Below are 20,478 nucleotides of genomic sequence, written 5' to 3'. Positions count from 1 at the left end.
ATATATGCGTTATTGCCTAAACTGTGTTCTCTGGTACTGGTCGTGATAAAATAATTGGAATTAAGAAATGATTACAAAATACAGTTTTTAACATTTTGTATTTCTGTAAACTATTTACAAAAGAAAATAAATACACCAATTGAACAAACATTTACTCGCAGTAAATGCATGGTTAACTGATCTTACGGAATGGACTCAAACGAAGTTTGTAAAATAAATAGGTTAAAAAAAATAACAAGATTTAAATTCACGTCAGCTTAGCAACAAAAATAAAATAATTATACGTTATACAAAACTCTTATGGAATTTTATAGTGACGTAGAGGATGAATAGTGGCAGCGTTTGAAAATTTTATATTTAATACCTCTCATATCAGATTCACACAAGATTCGTTACAGGGACGCGCATCATTTATATGACTAAACCCCAAGAAGCAAGTGTTTTTGAATGATAAAATCAACCACTTGCTTATTTCTAATATTTGGTGATCAGATTTTTTGTAGCGAAAACGCTATCTGCTTTAGTATTGAAACACTTGGTACAAAAAAAATTGCTTGTTGATTTAAACAATGTCGCCATCTAAAATGTACTAGAATAGAATGCTTAAAAATTTCAGAACATTAACGTCTTGACAATTGTGCACTGTTCTGATATTTGTAGGCATTGCTAGCTTTGGTATATCTGACGGCGTTGCAACGATTCCTCATTATTAGTTCAGAGTCAGACAAAATTAAACTATGTGTCAATGATATAATGATCACGTAGCTTCTCACTGTTAATGTATAGTCTTAGTTTTATTCATAGTACTGTCTTGTTTGTTTCACTATAAAAAATTTGATCACTGCAGAGTCGTCTGGTAGTTATCGCCGGGGTCAGTTTCTCCGATGACCCCACAGCCATTGATCTCCGAGTTTATTATACGATCTATATTTAGAAGTTGATGGGCTTGCCGCAGTACGCCGCAAGGTTCGCTTCACGCAGCGCCTCTGCGCAGGTCTGAAAATATAGGGTTTCGTTAGCAAAACGTTCCATGTTTTGAGTCTTACGTCTAAAGGGGCATCCACACAGGCAGTTCACTTTTGTGGAGCAACACTGTGTAATATAAGTAACTAGGTAAATTACCTAATGTTTCCGTGTTGCTCTTTTTAGTTAATTGCCGTGTATGTATCCACATCTTAATGACAAAGTAAGGCCACGTAAGCAATTCGACCGTTATTGAGTTACTTTGCTTTATCTCTTGTACGCAATAATCTCGTCAATTGGCGGACGAAGGCTCTCTGCATATAGAGGAAGGTATTTAGAAGAGGTAAGGGTACTTTTGACGCATAGTCTTTTTCAAGGAAACTGTCAGTACAGAGGAGATAAACATTTGGGCCACCATTTTGTAAACAAACTCATGTCTATTTCCTCGTTAGATCGGCTCTTCGTTAGAAAGCTGTATAATGATGTGGTAAAGTGCTTACAGGATGCGCGTGGCAGACGCGGGCGACGTCCTCGGCGGCGGCGCCGTACTCCTGCGCCAGCACGGCCTCGTTGATCAGCTCGCCGCCACCCTGGATATACAATTGTAATTACTCGTAGTGTTCACAACTTGACAAACAAACAAATAATTCCCATAGGTCATAGTTATAGTTCGTTTTTTTTAGCATTAGAAATAAGGTAAACAATCTTGATGTGAATTAAAAGATTTGCCAAGATCGCTTACCTTCTTTCTAATGCTAAAATAACGAACTATATTCAAGGTTGTATTTCGCGTTAGAATGGAAAGGCCAGGAAGAATCCAGTTTGAATAGAAGATTCAGCGACTAATACTCACGGGGCCGATGATGTGTGTGCCGAGGATGACGTCGGTGGCCTTGTCGGAGAGGACCTTGACGAAGCCGTCGGGCTCGCCGTTGGTCTTCGCTCGGGAGTTCGCCAGGAACGGGAATTTGCCTACTTTGTACGCCTTGCCCTGGAGAGATGTTAAAAGATCTATAAGTATAAGATAGATAGTAAGTAAGTAAGTAAATACTCTTTATTGCACCACAAAGAAAAATAAAATAACAGATTTAGTTAGATTTACGGTTAGATTTATAGTTTAATGCTAAACAACATAAAACTTTCCGGTCGGTGCTACATCTATTGTCACTTGACAGTACCACTACTGCTACTTAAAGTACTGATAATTTCGCTACTCGATGCTAGATGTCGACTATGAAAATAATAGTCTTTTTGGTACCAAAACTGAAGTATGGAGTGAGCACTCGTCTTAGTATATTTCTCTATGCTACAGTGTAAACTCGACGATTCCCTTTGTAATGCCCAACCGTTGAGAAGCTTTGAGGCGACAAAAAAGACATGTCTAATTATGTATATTCATATGTAGTGTATTCAGTCATGCACTCAAAATATTCCCAAAACGTAACTTTACATTTTCCGGACATTTTTATACATAGAAAACCACTAGTAAACTAACCTCTTTCTTAAGGTCCTCCTCAGACTTGCCGACCCAGCCGACCTCGGGCGTGGTGTAGATCACAGACGGGATCGCGTCGTAGTTAAAGTGTACCGGCATACCCTGAAATCAAACGAGATAGACGTATAAGGTTCCATCGAAATTTAAGAAGCAAAAGTAAAGTATCTTATACATTTGATGCTTTTGTGATATAAAGTTTATATTTAATGCACGTAATACTAATTTACTACCTACCTTAATGCCTTCCACGCAAACGATGCCTTCGTCTTCTGCCTTGTGCGCCAACATGGGACCGTGGATGCAGTCGCCAATCGCGTAGATTCTGTAATATTTAAACTGCGCTCTTGAATTTCATCAACCAGAAAGTAACAAAGGTTTTTCATTTTGTTATTTACGCGATTTAAATTATTATTAGGGTTGGCACCACTTGTCGTTATTTTGCGTGCACGACGACCACAGATAAGATAATGACTTGAATTTTGACAACCCTAAATAGCCGAAAGGGATAGTGCCAAACATTAGAAAGGGATGAATGATTCATCCGTGAATCGCTGTCAAACTTCGGTTTTGTAGGAAGTGTCCTTTCTGTACGGTAGTACTATTATTTATTTTGTGGTTTTACCGCGAGACGTGGGGCATCATCCCCACTTGGTTTCACTATGTAAGAGTCGAGCCCCTGGTCGCGGATGTATGAGTTCCAACCTTAAGTTCTACAACGTAAAGATGAAAGTGGCATACCCGGGCACTTTGGTCTGGAACTTCTCGTTGACGGGCACTCGGCCGCGGTCGTCGAGCGCGATGCCGTCGAGCCCCAGTTCGCGGGTGTATGAGTTCCAACCTTAAGTTCTATAACGTAGAGATGAAAGTGGCATACCCGGGCACTTTGGTCTGGAACTTCTCGTTGACGGGCACTCGGCCGCGGTCGTCGAGCGCGATGCCGTCAAGCCCCAGTTCGCGGGTGTATGAGTTCCAACCTTAAGTTCTATAACGTAGAGATGAAAGTGGCATACCCGGGCACTTTGGTCTGGAACTTCTCGTTGACGGGCACTCGGCCGCGGTCGTCGAGCGCGATGCCCACCTTGTCGAGCCCCAGGTCGCGGGTGTAGGGCCGGCGGCCGATCGAGATCAGCACAACGTCGCAATCCAACTGAAATCATATTCCGTTTTTTTTTATTAACTAAATAAATGAAATAAAACTATTGAAACGGATTATATCGCGTATGTTGAATACATACTACCCCGACGTTTTGAACTGTTTACAGCGTTCGTGGTCAACGGGTGACTGAGAAAAAATTGTACTGTGCAAAAAATACTAGTACTTACAAAATAATGAACCATCATAAACTATACATTTTAAGGTCTGAAATACGTGCAAAATTGGTTCAAAGGCTAGTTCTACATTACAACTATTTTCAAGTAAAGCTAAAAATACGCGATAAAACTATGGCGGCTCTAACCCTACACCTCTGCCCCGAGAAGATTTAATTCCCTCCTAAATTGTGTTTGTGCTTTGCCTAACTCATCCGTTAGACTAGAGGAAACTTTTCAGCCAATGCGATGGCGTTGGCGTCAGCCACATTCAATAAATGTGGTTCTAATCCAGCCTTGGGTACTTTCATGATATCTTTTTCAGTTTACAATTAGATACTACGATGATAAAAAAGCTTTTTTTCTTCAAAACATACCGACTCCTTGTTGCCGCCCTTTGCCGACTCTACGTCGACCTTGACAGTCCCACCGTCCTTCTTGATGCCCATGACCTTGGTGCTGAGCTTGAACTTCATGCCCTGCTTGGCCAGAATCTTTTGGAGCGTGTTCGCTACTTCCAGGTCGATACCGACACCTGGAAATTTGCAGGGAGACTAAGAAAACCACAGAGAATGGACAGCGGACAAAAATATCTGAAGGGATACTATACATATGGATATACTTAATCTCTTACTTACTTAATAAACTAAAAGAAACCTAAGAATACGTAAAACTAAATGACTACCAAACCAAAACCCTTTAATCTCTTTAAATCTGCAAACCCTTATTAACTTTTTTTTTATAAGGCGCCAATATTTTCATGAAATCATTTTAGGGTTGGATTAAGATTAAGTAGAATAATTCAATTTATCCTTCCATCGCAGAAGAGACATTTTGATGACTTTTATACGTTTCGGCATCAGAGTTGAGACCATACACACAAATGTCATGTAAAAACAATAAGATTTGAATTTTGGTAGTTTATCTTTTATTATTACCGATACGAGTAGTAAAGGTAGCAAGTTCAATAGCAGTGGACGTCTTTCGGCTGATATGAAAAAAAAAAAGAACTTACCACCAATAGTGCCAAGGAACTCAATAGCCGTGACCTCAGCGCCGAGCCTCTGGTAGACCGAGCCGAGCTCCAGACCAATGACGCCGGCGCCGATGACGAGCATCTTCTTAGGGATTTGAGGCAGGGATAAGGCGCCGGTTGAATCCACGATATTCGTCTGATCAACCTAGAGACAGAAATTTCCATTTCATTTATTTCATACAGTAACAGGTGTTACATAAGAATAAGATTGAGTGTATGTACATATTAATTACTGTGCAAAAGTATCGAGCATTCTTAAAATTAAGGCTAAAAAGTATATACACAAACAAAATAATCTAAACTAATAATTTACCAACGACCAGTCTGGACTAGTGGGTAGTGACCCTGACTGTGAAGCCGATGGTCCTGGGTTCGAATCCCAGTAAGGGCATTTATTTGTGTGATGACACAGATATTTGTTTCTGTGTCATGGTTGTTTTCTATGTATTTAAGTACCTACATATTTATAAATTATATATATCGCTGTCCGAGTACCCACAACACAAGCCTTCTTGAGCTTAATGTGGGACTTAGTCAACCTGTGTAAGAATGTCCTATAACATTTATGTGTTTATTTATTTAGATATAATTATCACAATGCATCAAATAACAGAACAAGTAAGATGATCGCAAGGCTGATGATGTAAACTTGTAAAGCATTTCATACAACTTTTTTATAGGTCTGCTATAAACTGAATCAAATTATAAACAATGCTGATCTCACTTTTGGCAGTTATGAAATAATTGTTTGTAGCGTAATATGCAGTGTAAGTGACGAGAACAAAGGGCTGTTAAACATAATAAAAATATATGATTAATGTAGGTATAACATACTTCAGTAACTAGTCTAACAAAATAGTATAGTTTATTAATACAATTGGGTAGGTAAAGTTTTTTGAAGATAGGCAAATTATATTTTTTCCCGATAGTATTCATTATAGCGATCACGGAAATGCAGCTCTTTTATTTTTATATCATTTTATTGATTAAATATAATTTTTTAAATGATCGATATGACGTTTGTGAGGTGAAATGGCAGATTCCAGTAATTAATTCCTTGGCGCGTAGTAAATGGGACGGGATAGAAAAAAAAACGATGTCAACTGTCAGTGTCACTTAGCTCTCATTCCCGAAAAATAACGGACAAGCCTCATGTTACCTTGCGAATTGCTATTAATGTTATCATTGAGATTTTCGGCGACCTCAGCACGACCCACGGACTTCTGATTCCCCACGACATCTGCGCGTATTTGGACAAAGATTGAATTTACTTTCGATAACTTGGCACTGCATAAATTATTGGACAACGTTTTCTTCCCCACCCCTACACGACGGCCCCTACGCTGACCCTTGGACAGAGTTTTGCAAGAAAAATAAGCGAGTTCATACGAGATTGCGAGCAGATTCTAACAAATTTGAAATTATTATCATAACAGTGATAGGCACAATGCCGTTGAATTAGAGGAGCAATGGCCGTACAGGAGTACGTATCCGTGAAATACATAGGTACATAAAACTTTCTTCACTTGTGTTTTGATTTTTATTATTAAATTGCCATGAGCTGTTAAGTTCGTAAACAAGAAATCGGTCTAATTTTTTCTAACAATTTCAACCATCTGTTAGTTTTGTGTGGTTATCCTCATTTTATGAATGTTGTTCTTATTTTCAGGTGGATGTAAACATTCATTGGCGGTATTATACTGATGGCTAATTAGAACCATTGAGCCATGACATACTTCCTTGCAGTGTTATTCGGCTAAGCCTCTCCGAGCATCCTGTGAATCTGAAGGATATAATTATTTCCATAAAAAAGAGCAATCGAATTAGGACCAAGATATCCCGAGAATCTAAAGACATTTTATAAAAAATGCAATAAAATGAAAATGGGAGACTCTCTTATTTTAACAATGTTAGAAGATCATGACAATGTTATGGTCTATACTTATTAAAATTTTAAAACCAACATGTCTTTATCTTTGACTTGAAAATGTACAAATGATTTGGGTTAAGTTTTATGAAATGCAACTTATGCTAAAAATCTATTATTATTATATGTCAAATTATCGTGAACTCGATGTTGCTTAAGGCGTATCCAGATTAGTCAATTTTTCGCCAATCTGATTAAATTGCCCGATCGAATCGGGACGTATGGACGCAAACGCCAATTTAGCTCGCCGAATTCAACCGCCGATAATGACCAATAAAATGAGGTGCGGACACAAGAACACCAATTTGTGAGGCTAGTATTTTCGTTATGGGGCATTTTTTCAACTTAAATGGGTCTAATATCACCATAAATCTAAAATTGGAGATTGACGCCAATTTCATTTCTGATCAGATCGACCGATTTGATCAGTCCCGTCTGGATACCGCTTTAGCACCGCGAAAGGGCGCTGCGCGGTGCGCGCGGATTGACGCATGCGCGTACCGTATGCTTTGTATCTATGGTAATATAATTTAAAAAAATATGCAAATAAAAGGCGGCAAAGTTTATTCGTTGTGCAATACTCAATAAGTTACCGCTTGTTATTTTAATACTCGTAATAAACAAAATGAGTTCAAGTGACGAAAACGACCTGGAATAGACGGCATGCACCGCCTCATTTGAAAGCAGAAGCAAACTTAATAATGAATAACTAGCTTCCTGCTAAGTCCTGGGACAAATACAACAGGACTTACGACATGCTCATGCTGTGGAAGGACACAAGAAGGACAGCCAAAACGCAAGAAACACCTACTCTGAATGTGGTTTTTAGCGTATTTCTGTGACCAAGTGAAAACTAAAAAGCCATCTACATTTAATATAAACTAAGAATATGCGTTGTTTTTTTAATTGTATTCGCGTCACTTTACCCCTATTAAATACGCTTTAATAAATTGAATTTGTTTTATTTCCTCACATAATTTGAGAATAGTGCTTACTATGTATACCTCAATGGAAGCAAAAATGTAGTATTTTTGCGAGTTGATACACTTGCTACTTGTGTATAGTGGCAAATGTATTAAACCCGCAATCAACACTAATCAATATGTAAACAGGCCCCAACGTGAAGCACATTTACCCTACAGACATACTTATCCATATTGACCATATTTGAACCGCTCAACTCTCTTCAAGGGCACGCCACACAGCGTGATTCTATATACTGTTGTAATGTTAATGCTTAAGGATAATAATTTGTGGATTTTAAAATAAAACGAAACGAAATTTACTGGATTTATATTATATTATTTTGGATTTATTTTATTTTATTTTGTAAGGAGTACCAACAGCTGCAAAAACATTATATAGATTTAGGTAACAATACAAAGCCAATTACAGGTACTCACAGATAGAAGAATTTATATTATAAGTTTTCTAAAGTACAGTCGCCATCAGATATATTGGTGCAGCTAGGGTGCTCATAAATATCTGAACACGCCTCTATTATCAGGGCGTGCGTGTTCAGATATTGTGAACACCTTGCCGAGCCCATATATAATAGCCAATAACGACCTAGTTATAAGACTATTACAATCTTAATCATTATGTATGTATAATACAACAATCACGTTTATATAGTCCTCACAAACGTATAAGTTACCATTTTGGCCAATATATCTTCAAAGCTTGGCACCGAATCGCTGTTAAAGACTTTGGTGTGCTCAAATACGCTGAATTTGGAAAGTAACGTATCTGTACTTCCTACAAGACGGTACGACGCACTTTGAGTTCATCTCTGTAATATTATATTTCCATTCGAACGTTTCCGGGATCGTCTCCATCTATTGTGTTGATACTGAGATCCAAAATGACTCGTGTAGCAGTCCAAGAGTCGTGGTGGAGGCGTTAATGAAAATGTTCTCCAAGAAGCAGTGCCAAGTAGTCGAAAGCAATCGTTATCATTATCAAAATATCCGTGTTGATCGTGCTAGGGACGTTAAAAATACTTATTCTAGAAATCACACCGACATCCAATTACAAGAAAACACAAATGTTTCGTCCGACCATTATTTTCCAATTATTTGCAAGTTATTTTCCAAGAATGACACTGACAGTTGACATCGATTTTTTTTCTATTTCATCCCATTTACTACGCGCCAAGGAATTAATTACTGGAATCTGCCATTTCACCTCACAAACGTCATATCGATCATTTAAAAAATTTTATTTAATCAATAAAATGATATAAAAATAAAAGAGCTGCATTTCCGTGATCGCTATAATGAATACTATCGGGAAAAAATATAATTTGCCTATCTTCAAAAAACTTTACCTACCCAATTGAAAGAAACGATTAAGTTATATTATTATTTTAAAGGCGATTTTTTTTTATGTCATGCACAAAGGTACACCCGATTCTATGGCTGTCTAACCTGATTTAAGTACCTACGGAAAGACGAAATGGATTACGCGACTATTCGGTAGGCGACTATTTGATCTCTTCTCAAGCATAGGCCAAAACGGTTTGATAAGATTTCTTGAGTAGTTGGGCTGGTTGGATAAGCTTATCACGCTTACCACAAAATAAGTAGCTATCAAGTTGCAGAAATCTGCCCATACAATACAAGCATAGCTAAATTTCAAATATTTAGATCATATTCAATGCTTAATATGATATGCTTTATATTTTTCTTTAGTAGTGCACAATAAAGAATTTTATTATTATTATTATTTGTCTGTCTTTCCATATCTCGGGACCATGGGGTCCCGGACCTTTGGGAGGCGTGCGTGGGGCCGAAGCCAACAGCGCAGAGGCCCTTTAAGACAAATTAATCTAAAGGCAAGGGATACACGTGGCGGATACCATCCCCGAACGCACAATGTGATACATCCGGAGATGGTCCCCGCCAGGTGCAAAGACTATTGCAGTGCAGCACTTTTGTGCTGCGATGGGAACTAAGGTCATTGGGCTATAGATTTGAAAGTTGGATGGACTGGAGATCGGGCTATGGGAGGAGACTAGCGGACACCTGCCGTGACAATCAGTCTCAAAATTGTTTATTATTATTATTATTTGTATCTCCTTCGATATCACGGGCCTATAATCCCGGTTTTTTGATAGGCTTGCGTGGGGACACAGATCCAACACGTAGAGGCCCCTTGGAGAGCTTTAATGTCATGTAGAACGCCTGCTCGAACCCGTTCACAGGTGCAACAATAGACACCCATGAACCGGTCTCAGCAGGCATTGGGACTATTGTAGCAAAAGTGAATAGTATACCGGTCTATGGATTGAAGTTTGGGTGGACTATGAGACTGGGCTATTGTAAAGAGTTCGGACACCTGCCATAACAATGCTAACACACGTTATCGAGGCAGGTGGTGACTTGCCGCTGACTAAATGGGCCCCTGAAACTGCCGTCGTGAAGACGACCAGGGGCAACATCGGTGTGAGCGGCTCAGGGGTGTCGAGAGGTGTGCGCCGCTTTCTACCCAGTGGCTGTTACCAGCCACTGTGCCAACTCGCGTCTTATGCATCTTTCACTTCCACCCCTGGAGCATATAGCTCTAGCGACTCCTCTCTGGACGGCCAATTAAGGCAAGCCAGAGCTGAGAGTCCTGCGGGTCCCCTTGGGGTCCACTCCGACCGACGAAGACACGCCGGAGGCGGAGACCCTGACCGACTCTCGGGAGCACTCGGGTCCGTGGGGTCGTTACTCCCCAACAGCTCGCCACAAGCTGCCCTGCGGGCTTATTATTATTATTATTAATAAGATAAGTAAGGAAAGGGGGATAAGTTCGCCTTTGTACTTTTTACTAATTGTATGTTATTTTTAATATATCTTATTGTACAATTTTGAATTTAATACTACTACTACTACTTACTGTAACTCCAGGGAAGGGTGTGACTTCAGAGCCAGTGGCAATCAGAATGTTCTTGGTATTGACTGTCTCTACTCCGCTGGCACCTTTCACTTCCACCTTGTTGGGTGCCACAATGGTGCCTACACCTTTTACCAGCTTGACCTGTTGCACAATAATACATTATGATTAATTTTCATGAATAAGTGTTAATAGAAAATATATGTTGAATGGTTTACAAGAACTGGGACATAAGTCACATGACACAGCAGCTCTTGTTTGTGTGGGTTGCAGTAATTTTGATCCCATCAAAAACATAAATGTAAAAAAGGAGAGCCAAGTTCAATACAAAAATTATGCTTGGCTGTGGGGTTCGCCGCAAAAAGAATGGAGATTTAAATGAGTGCCAAGTTCTATGCAAAATCCAAATATGTATTTATAGGAACAAAATAACATTATAAACAAGTATTAAACTCTATTTCTTTGCTTTATTGGATACCTATAACAATTGCTGTTATTTAAAAAAAATGCGAGATCTTAAAGCAGGTTAGATTTGACTTGGCCAGTTTTCATTACATCAATAATTTTATAAAGTTATTCAACATATATATTTTGTAATTCTGATAAAAACTGGCCAAGCCAAACCTAACCTACTTTAAGATCTCACATTTTTTTTAAATAACAGCAATTGTTATAGGTATCCAATAAAGCAAAGAAATAGAGTTTAATACTTGTTTATAATGTTATTTTGTTCCTATAAATACATATTTGGATTTTGCATAGAACTTGGCACTCATTTAAATCTCCATTCTTTTTGCCGCGAACCCCACAGCCAAGCATAATTTTTGTATTGAACTTGGCTCTCCTTTTTTACATTTATGTTTTTGATGGGATATCAATACTTTTTGTAAAGAAAACTAGGCAGGTATTGAGATTTAATGTTTTTTCTTGTGTTTCCGCTGCATGTTTTTTACTTCTGTTCTTTGTATTAATTATGTGGTGCCACGCGCCGCCAACGACACACCGTGGGCCGGTTGTTTAGCGCGTATTACAGGTTTTTTGTATGGGGACCCCCCCTATTTTTAACTTTTTTTATTTTTAGATTTTTTCCTACGCTTACACACAATTACCGAGCTGGATTCCAAATTTCATCCTTCTAGGTCATCTGGAAGTAGGTTAGGTTTAGGTACTATATGTCAGTCACAATAAAAAAGAAATTTGTATGGGAACCCCCCCTATTTATTAACTTTTTTTGTTTTTAGATTTTTTCCTACGCTTACACACAATAACCGAGCTGGATTCCAAATTTCATCCTTCTAGGTCATCTGGAAGTAGGTTAGGTTTAGGTACTTATATGTCAGTCACAATAAAAAATGGTTTTTTTGTATGGGGACCCCCCCTATTTTATAACTTTTTTTAATTTTTAGATTTTTTCCTACGCTTTCAAACAATAACTGAGCTGGATTCCAAATTTCATCCTTCTAGGTCATCTGGAAGTAGGTTAGGTTTAGGTACTTATATGTCAGTCACAATAAAAAATGGTTTTTTTGTATGGGGACCCCCCCTATTTTATAACTTTTTTTAATTTTTAGATTTTTTCCTACGCTTTCACACAATAACTGAGCTGGATTCCAAATTTCATCCTTCTAGGTCATCTGGAAGTAGGTTAGGTTTAGGTACTATAGGTATGTCAGTCAGTCTTAAAATTTACGACTTTTTGACCTTCATATCTTTATAACCGTTTGAGCTAGCTTCATGAAATTTGGGCTTCTAGATGTCCTTATGGATATAATTAAACACACGTAGTTTTATGTGTTTACGTTAAAGATGTTTTGAGTTATAGAAGGGTCAAAAGTGGCACCAAGTGGTTCGTGTAATATTACACTTGGCGCTGGCTAGCCAGTTCCTTTGCTTGAACTTGGCTTGACACGCTGCCGCGTGTCTAGATCTGTGAAACTTGTCTCACCACCAGATTGTGTCGGCTTGAACTTGTTAGTATATCATAAGGAACTCTTTCAATTTTCTTACTCATTTTCTCGCAGTATTTCTTTTTTACTAAACATTTAACATTGGCTGATGTGGGAATGTTATAAAGTTTAAGTGTTTTATTACATCATCAGCTTGCAGGTTGCTGTTATTCTGCTTCTGCTGCACATTCCCACCACTTACAGAATATTACAGTCATAAGATATCCACTTGATTTTGTATCTAAGCAATACAAAAACATTATAGCCATGAAATTTCCATGTTTTTTAGGGTTCCATACCCAAAGGGTAAAAATGGGCCCCTATTAGAGACTCCACTGTCAATTTGTCTGTCGCCAGGCAGTATCTTATAAACCATGGTAGCTAGACAGTTGAAATTTTCACAGATGATGTATTTCTGTTGCCACTATAACAACAAATGGGTCATTCTAAGTTAAGAGGTAATCGCTTGTATGAAAAAGTGGCACAACATAAATGTTAAAAATTTCATCTAATTATACAATATTTATATTGAAACAACTCTTTTATGTATATTTGTAAGCTAATCAGTCATTCCTTTAATTTTTTACCATTTTAGAAGACACCAGGGGAGAGACCGTACTTTTTCTATGTAATAAAGAGAGAAGGGTCTCTCCCCTGATCTCTTTAAAAACAAACAAAATCCAAATACTAAAAAATATGGAACCCTCAGTGGGCGAGTCCACCTCGCAGTTTTCCAGTTTTTTTTACTCACCTTATTCTTCTGGAAAAGCATAGCAATTCCTCCAGTAAGGGCTTTCACAGAAGCTTCTTTGTACTCCATCAGAGTTTTGAAGTTAATTTGTACTGATCCAACTTCAATGCCTCTGCGCTTGAAGTCATGTTGCGCTTGGTGGTACAAGTGTGTGTTGTGTAGCAGGGCCTTAGAGGGAATACATCCCACATTTAGGCAGGTACCACCGAGAGTAGGGTCTTTCTCCACAGACACTACCTGAAATAAATAAAACAAACTCACATCAATAATTGCACCATCAATATAAAAAACTTATACTTAAAAAAAAAAAAAACTTATCAATTTCACTTTCGTAGTAAAAACACATAAAAAAATTATATTAACTTATTTAATAAGAACCTAATCTAGAGGTTTTGGATACTAATCTTACACTAGTTAATTAGTAGATTTTTTAAAATGTGGTGTGAGATCTAATCTTGATTAAGGTGGGCAGGTCCTCCTGCGCTCCAATTAGAAATCTAGCATGCTTCCTCTTAATGCCCCTTGATGGTACCTGATGGCATTGCACTGTACACCCTAAGGCCACCCTTGACTTCAAAGATAATATTGCAATAGCATGTAAAATTAAAAAAAAAACAGGTAAAAGGTGTGACCAGCTAATGATAGCATGATGATAAGTAAACTATTGTGTGTTTCATGGTTGTCCTGTTAGTAACAGCATAGCATACAACTTTAGTTAGATGGTCAGTTCACAACAAGATCTAAGGATTTATTACCTTCATTCCAAGCTGAGCAGCCTTTATCGCCGCGACATAACCGCCAGGGCCGGCGCCGATAACCACGAGATCTGCATCATGGGTTGTTGCGTACGACCTCACTCCAATTCGGACACTCACTGGCTGCAATTGTTTTGTTATAATATTAAAATTATTAAAAAAAAATACAAATTATACGCGGAAGAGGTAAAGAGAATGTCCAATACGCTCCGTATTGCAGTGCACCGGTTTAGATTAATCGGTCATGTACTTGAAGGTCAATGTAAACAAATCTACGATATACCATACATTGTGTCACACTGCTGAATGTTTTATTTCACTTATTATATCAGAAAACATTATCCCAACTCAACTCTTGTTCCAGTAGTCTCATTCCAACCTCTACGTGATCATTGCATAACAAGTCACTTTCTGTCGTGTAAAGAATTGGACCTAAATAAGAATGCAGAGCTTACCCTTATGGAAGTGGAAGCTAGTTTAAGAAATTTGTAGCCCATTTTTTTTCTTTTTTAATGGAAAGATGTTGCAGAAGAGCTGAAAAATACACTCAGAGCCCTGGCCCTGGCCCTGACGATGGCGACGATCAAGCAAAAGTCATGTAAATGTCATGAAATGTCACCTGTGATGTGAAGATATGTGTGTTGCTATTGGAAATAATAACTAAATGCTGAAAAAAATGTTGTGTAAGTAATGGCAAGTAATGCAAAAGTAATGCTTACTTCATGCCAAAGAAATGTCTGCAATAATCAGAAATCGCTTATAAATTTATTATCATTAAAAAAGATATTTAATGATCTCAATAAATATTTCATTATTAGTATTACCATGAACACGTTGAAAGGTATTTATTTAATATGTGAAACGTGTTTATATAATATAAAAATATGAAAACTTGTTGGAGTCTTCGTGTTTTCATTACTTTTGTTTCCAAATCCAAGCTATAAATGTAGCCTTGAAAATATATTTTTTTTACTCTAGCAACATGAGATTGCGCGCGCTCCATGGGGGCGGAAGTTTTGTTTATCAATCAGACGCGGAATGGATTTGTAGGCGGGGAGTCGCTGATCTGTGTGCGCATCGCGTGATAAAAATCGCCGTGTTTTTATATAACACAAAATAGCCGGTCGCTCTCACGTGTTTATTTCCAAAATATTGTGGTAGATCGCGACTAATCAACTGACGTGAACGCCACTTTGATTATTCTGGTGAGTTACTGTTTATAATTATTTTACCTAGAGGTTTTAGTAATTGACAGATGTGTCTGTGAAAAAAAGGCATGTTTATGTATTTTTCGTGGTAAATGTTTTTACCTCGCATAGCAATAAGATCATCAATCCTTGAATTCATAATAATGCTTCTATATACTGACTATTAGTTTTGATTTTGCCTTCATTTGCAATTTATATTAATTTCCGTCGTTGAAAATAAATCACGCTTAAAAATTATAACAACAATAGGTATTTCAGTGCAGTCTTGTATTTAATTAATTATGCTTTGAATTAAAATAGAACAAAGGTTTTTGTAACAGTATATAAACAGATCAGCTGTTTTGGTAATTAACTTTAGTTAACAAGCAACATTACGATACCTATTATTATTATGTTTAGCAGGTGCCTATATCGTAAGAAAGATGTATTTATTTAATAGACAGGTACCTACGTACGTAGGTACACCTGTCTACGTAGGCCTCTAAAAACACATAATATTTATAGTCTTATTTTTATGGATTTTGAAAAATTGCGCAGAACTCCAAGAAACCCCTGAAAGCATTCCTGAAAGTCTAATTTAGTACAAATACGTATTATACAAGTACCTAGATATAAATCTAAAAATGACAAATTGGTCCATCAATAACAATGCTATAGTAGGACAAAATTAGACGAACAAAAAAAAAGTTTAATCACTGGATTACTCCACCTACAATAATTTCAAAATTAGTACTTAAGTAAACTTTTTTTTGTGTAAAATATATACTCAGTTATTGTCTTAGATGACTGCATTCGTAAACCCGAAGTGGTTGTGAGTGATCGATACCTACATATGAGAAGTTCTAACAGCTTGGCCTACACTTAACTTCTTAAATGCCTGTTCAGATATATTATCAGCCTGAGCACTCCACTCCAGGCGTCATATCTACCTATAAAACGCGACGCAATTTATACACTAACTAGAGGTAGCGCACCATACTATTGTTTCCCTACTGTAGGTCGTCATTGACGATGCAAAAAATATTATAATCTTGAAAAAAAATATTACTGATTATGTTTTGTTTTGAACGGTGCCCCGGGCAGATTTAGAAACAGCTCTAAATCTGCCGCCCAAACGCAAATGTACAAATATAAAAAAAAATCTGGGTGTGGATTTTCTTTGTCCAATCTCGCGCCTACTCTCATTAAAGCGAAATGGGAGACGCAATACACATTGGACAAAGAAAACCCTTAGCGTATAGGTAACCCTAGATCTCTAGACTAGATTGCATCCCCTGCTAATTCTTGGGAGCATAGGATCCGCGAAGGTAGCGTCGTTTTCCGACTTTTTGTCTTTCTCTCTTCACGGTCTTTGCCATTATCCCGAGTTTTGAGAATATAGTCATGTCATATAAAATACCTATGATAACAGTACGCTGGTACTTGTAAATATTTAATAAGTATTCTTGAGATCTTTTTGTACTTCGTACTCAATGGCGTGTTCGTACACAATTTTATTGCTCGCTGAATTATATTCGTTGCTAGATGGTATTTAATAACTTTGTCTGAACGGTTAAACCGCTTTGAAATTCATCTTACATAATATTACTTCAGTACCCAAGTCCATGTGGTTAAGGTAAGGCGATACTAAACTGATTTGGGAACCTTTTGCGGTTCTCGGACTTATAAGCTGGTTAATACACTTATGGCCTATATCATTCAGTTTGATGCGCAGTAGGGCAAGAGTGTTATTCCTATTGCGTACACGTGGCAGACGAGTCGAACGTTAAGGTGAACCGGAGGGCTATCGCGAACTTCGCTACTTGAAGCCCTCCATCTCATGATTCAATTTTGATGTCCGAGATAGCCCTTCTGTTTAAGAGGGTTCTCCGATTACTCCTCGTAGAAGATACCAGAGTCATGCAGATTATTGATACGAAAGAAGTCACTGTAGGATAATACTTATTGCCACAAAATATCTGTATGTCCGATCTTTCTTCTGCATTTCAGTCCTAGTTTTTTGGTAACTTTGACATTTGGATCTGAATGAACTGAAACTGAACCTATTGACCACTCATATTCGAAGATCGGCTTCATCCGTTAGCTTTTAGACGATCATTAAGGTGGTAGCTCCCCAACATTTTGCGACAGCTCTTTTATTCTTGAGCAAGCCGTTCTTAACGTTCGCCTCGCCTATTCTCCGCAACTGACACGAACACGTGCAGGTAATCCTGTTAGGTGACCGTGACACGTTGCCCGGCTTCTCTGGAGGCATTTAGTCGTCGCCTCGCATCCGCCCTCGCCATGCGCGACGAGCCCCGCAAAACATCGCCGTCGCCCTCCATCCAGGAGAAGCTCTCCATCTACGAAAACGGTATTCAAATCAGTGAGCATTGGCGTTTTCATTGCGTCACCTTTTTCTTGATTTACTTGAAAGGATTAGTTGCTTAGCCCTCAATTTATGCTCAAATAATTTACAACATTTTAAAACAACTTACAAACAGCACAACTGTAGCCTAGCTACAAAGCTTAGTAGTCGAGTTAGTTTGCCTTGCCATCAATAGATAGACCTATAAAGTCTATTACCTACCAAAAACCATTGCAAGCAGCCCAACATGTAGCTGTAGTACTTACATATTACCTAGCCGAAGCCAAGCAGTAGGTAAGCGGGTTCTAAACCTGCGAACTTCGGCTCTCGTTTCCCGATGAATACATCGCGAATTCGCGATAAAACCTTCATACATCTGCGATGAAATACATAACAGTACGAATATGTGAAACTTCACATACACACATATACACATTGGGAACTCCCAATCCATATTGAGCTAGCCGAAACGAAACACGACATTACTTTATACCTACAGCTCATTATCTAATTTATTGTTGTGGTCATTCCCATTCTCACTGAAACCGAACACAATCAAAATATGCACTGTATATCTTCAGCTATTTAACATAGTATCACCTTCGCACCTAATCAGGCTCTGTTTAACGACTGAAAGTCTGACACGACTTTTTAATTATGGCGATGCGTTGATTGGGCTGGACAAGTGGGCAGCCGTGTTTCGAAACGGCTGGTTGTCATTTGGCACACGTACTAACGCGAGGTTTAAACAAAAGCACTTGTCCAACGCTTTCACGGCCGTGATTACGATATCCGATCGCGGTGACATACTGCGAGAGCCGTTCAGGTCACCTGATATGCTTCGTTATGCCAATATTTGCCTACTCTTATTTCTTTTAATTGCGGAAAACGAGTAGGCATCATTTACTTATTTGTGGAAGTTTGAAAGGTATAATTACATCGCGCATGTGCCATGCCATATGTAAACAGATCATAGAACTTTAATTTCGAAAAGCAACCGAATCGAACACAACAACGGAGAGGTCAATATATACCAAAACCGAGTTATTTTTATATTTTCATTTATTTATTTAACATTTTAAATCACACAACAAGGCCGATAATCGATATTACAAATACCTTACAGACTGACCTAATATACCTATGCATTTTATAAACTTAAAAACTAAACACTATTTAGGCGACAAAACGGCATGGTTCCGTTGATTCGTCTGGTTGTATCGGATTCGGCAGGTTGCAGTCCCCTGCAGCGGTCATACGAACAATAAGTAATAAAATATAAAGTACAAGGTGATATGAATGACACCTATGTATATTACCGTCGAATTGCGGAAAATTACAACTCAAGTAAAGATTTTTTGCGGATATACCAAGTTACCAAGGATTTCGATTTTGTGATCTAATTCTCCTTCCCAATTTATTTGAACGTCCATAAGCAGCATCAATTTATATTACTTATAACATTTAAGTACCCATTACTCTTCTTAAAGTGGACGCGTTTATCATTAGTATACCTAATGAGTGACTAACTGTTTGTCGTAAATATTTTGTTGAATAGTTAACTGGCGATTTGTTCTGCCGGGTGTCCGAGCGGCGTATGGTAGTCCGGGGTCAAACAATTGTATACATTTTTACACTTTATTCCATTGAAATAAGACGAAAAATGTACACATATTTTGACGTTGACTGTGCTTTGTTGTCAGTACAATATAGTGTTGTTCTCACGTCCGTATGAATATGTAAGTGGCGGAATATGAGCGCCATTGTAAGAACAGTGACTTCTTGTGTCGTTATCTCGAAGTAACTAAGTACCTTGCGTTTATCTCAAGAACAAGTAGGTGACTTGCGCAATCTACGCACCTTCTGTCGCAGTTAGTATACAAGTGGTAGCTAACTGCATCAAACCTAGGTAGGTAAAAACACGTCACATCATAACTATCTATAGTTGACTGCTACTGTTGGGATGAAAATGGCTAAGGACTGCAGTAACAGCTATTTTTGACTTCAATTTATTGAATAATCTTTATTTGTTTACACAGGTATATTGCATTTGTAATAGAGGTACAATATTTTGGTTTCGCATAAGAGAATGTAGAGTAGGTAGGTACATTGGATAAGATTCCGATAGCAATCCATAAGGATACGAAAATTATCACCCAAGAACTGTTCGATTGCGATTTACTTCCTACTCGCCTTAAGCTTGAGAGACCAGAGAATATTGCAAATTGTGGTAACTAATTCATTAACGCCTTATGTGTTTAATGTAAATACATATTTGACACACTTTCGCAAGGCCGCTTTAAAACACCGCACCGAAAAGGAATAATGCAGTTAAAACGCTTGCTGATCAAGTTATTAACTTTTACGGTACTAGGTTAAACGATTGTAAACTCATTCAACTGTGTCAGACTCACACGCCTGGGGTTCTGACGGCTTCCGTTTTACGTTTACGTCACTGAGCCCTAATTGATAATTATTCTGGCCGTGTACTGTATTCCCAACGGTTACGCCGGCGCTGGCGCGTCGAGGTCTCTGGTAAACCAGTGACGTCGAGATCCATAACAACTATGGGTACTCGAAGAACGCACTTATACTGGTTCTTCTAAGACTTGACAGCCCGTGCTCGGTAAGAGATTGGAATGAAACTACAATGTTGCACGGATACGACGCAAATGTAGAGAACACTGCAGAAAAAATCGTTCAGCAAGCGACTGCATAATTTCAACATACATCTTGCAATGCGGTTGCGCGCATTTGCCGCTAATTTGTGTTGATACAAAAATATACGTCGCAAATGAAAGTGACGCAGAACAACTACGACTAACTGTAATGTGTGACGACAAGAAGAAAATCCAATTTCTTG

At 38.2% G+C, this 20,478-nt stretch overlaps 2 protein-coding genes across 2 annotated transcripts in view; one reads left to right on the top strand and one right to left on the bottom strand.

The window, feature by feature from the left end:
• Window positions 1–79: 79 nt before the first annotated feature.
• On the bottom strand, window positions 80–14,677 carry LOC134665994 (dihydrolipoyl dehydrogenase). Its single transcript, XM_063523061.1, has 12 exons — window positions 14,516–14,677; window positions 14,061–14,183; window positions 13,306–13,542; window positions 10,612–10,752; window positions 4,782–4,947; window positions 4,144–4,301; window positions 3,469–3,605; window positions 2,693–2,780; window positions 2,459–2,560; window positions 1,817–1,954; window positions 1,464–1,553; window positions 80–996 (listed from the first exon to the last, which is right to left on the bottom strand). The coding sequence occupies exons 1-12, from the start codon at window positions 14,555–14,557 to the stop codon at window positions 931–933; spliced, it is 1,488 nt and encodes a 495-aa protein (XP_063379131.1). The 5' UTR covers window positions 14,558–14,677; the 3' UTR covers window positions 80–930.
• Window positions 14,678–15,076: 399 nt separating this feature from the next.
• Window positions 15,077–20,478, top strand: part of LOC134666010 (actin-associated protein FAM107A) — a 52,042-nt gene continuing 46,640 nt past the window's right edge. The window contains exon 1 of the mRNA XM_063523090.1: window positions 15,077–15,265. The gene's annotated coding sequence lies outside the window, so the exon portion shown is untranslated. The remainder of the gene's footprint in view (window positions 15,266–20,478) is intronic.

Source organism: Cydia fagiglandana, chromosome 7 (genome assembly GCF_963556715.1).
Source record: "Cydia fagiglandana chromosome 7, ilCydFagi1.1, whole genome shotgun sequence".
NCBI classification, from domain to species: Eukaryota; Metazoa; Arthropoda; class Insecta; order Lepidoptera; family Tortricidae; genus Cydia; species Cydia fagiglandana.
This window is presented reverse-complemented; position numbering and strand designations above follow the sequence as displayed.

Coding starts and splice junctions, on each gene's coding strand:
- LOC134665994 (XM_063523061.1), bottom strand. CDS start 14,557: ATGGGCTACAAATTTCTTAAACTAGCTTCCACTTCCATAAGG. Junction 4,948..10,611: donor CACCCTTCCCTGGAGTTACA/GTAAGTAGTAGT, acceptor TTCTGTCTCTAG/GTTGATCAGACGAATATCGT. Junction 2,561..2,692: donor TTTGCGTGGAAGGCATTAAG/GTAGGTAGTAAA, acceptor GTTTGATTTCAG/GGTATGCCGGTACACTTTAA.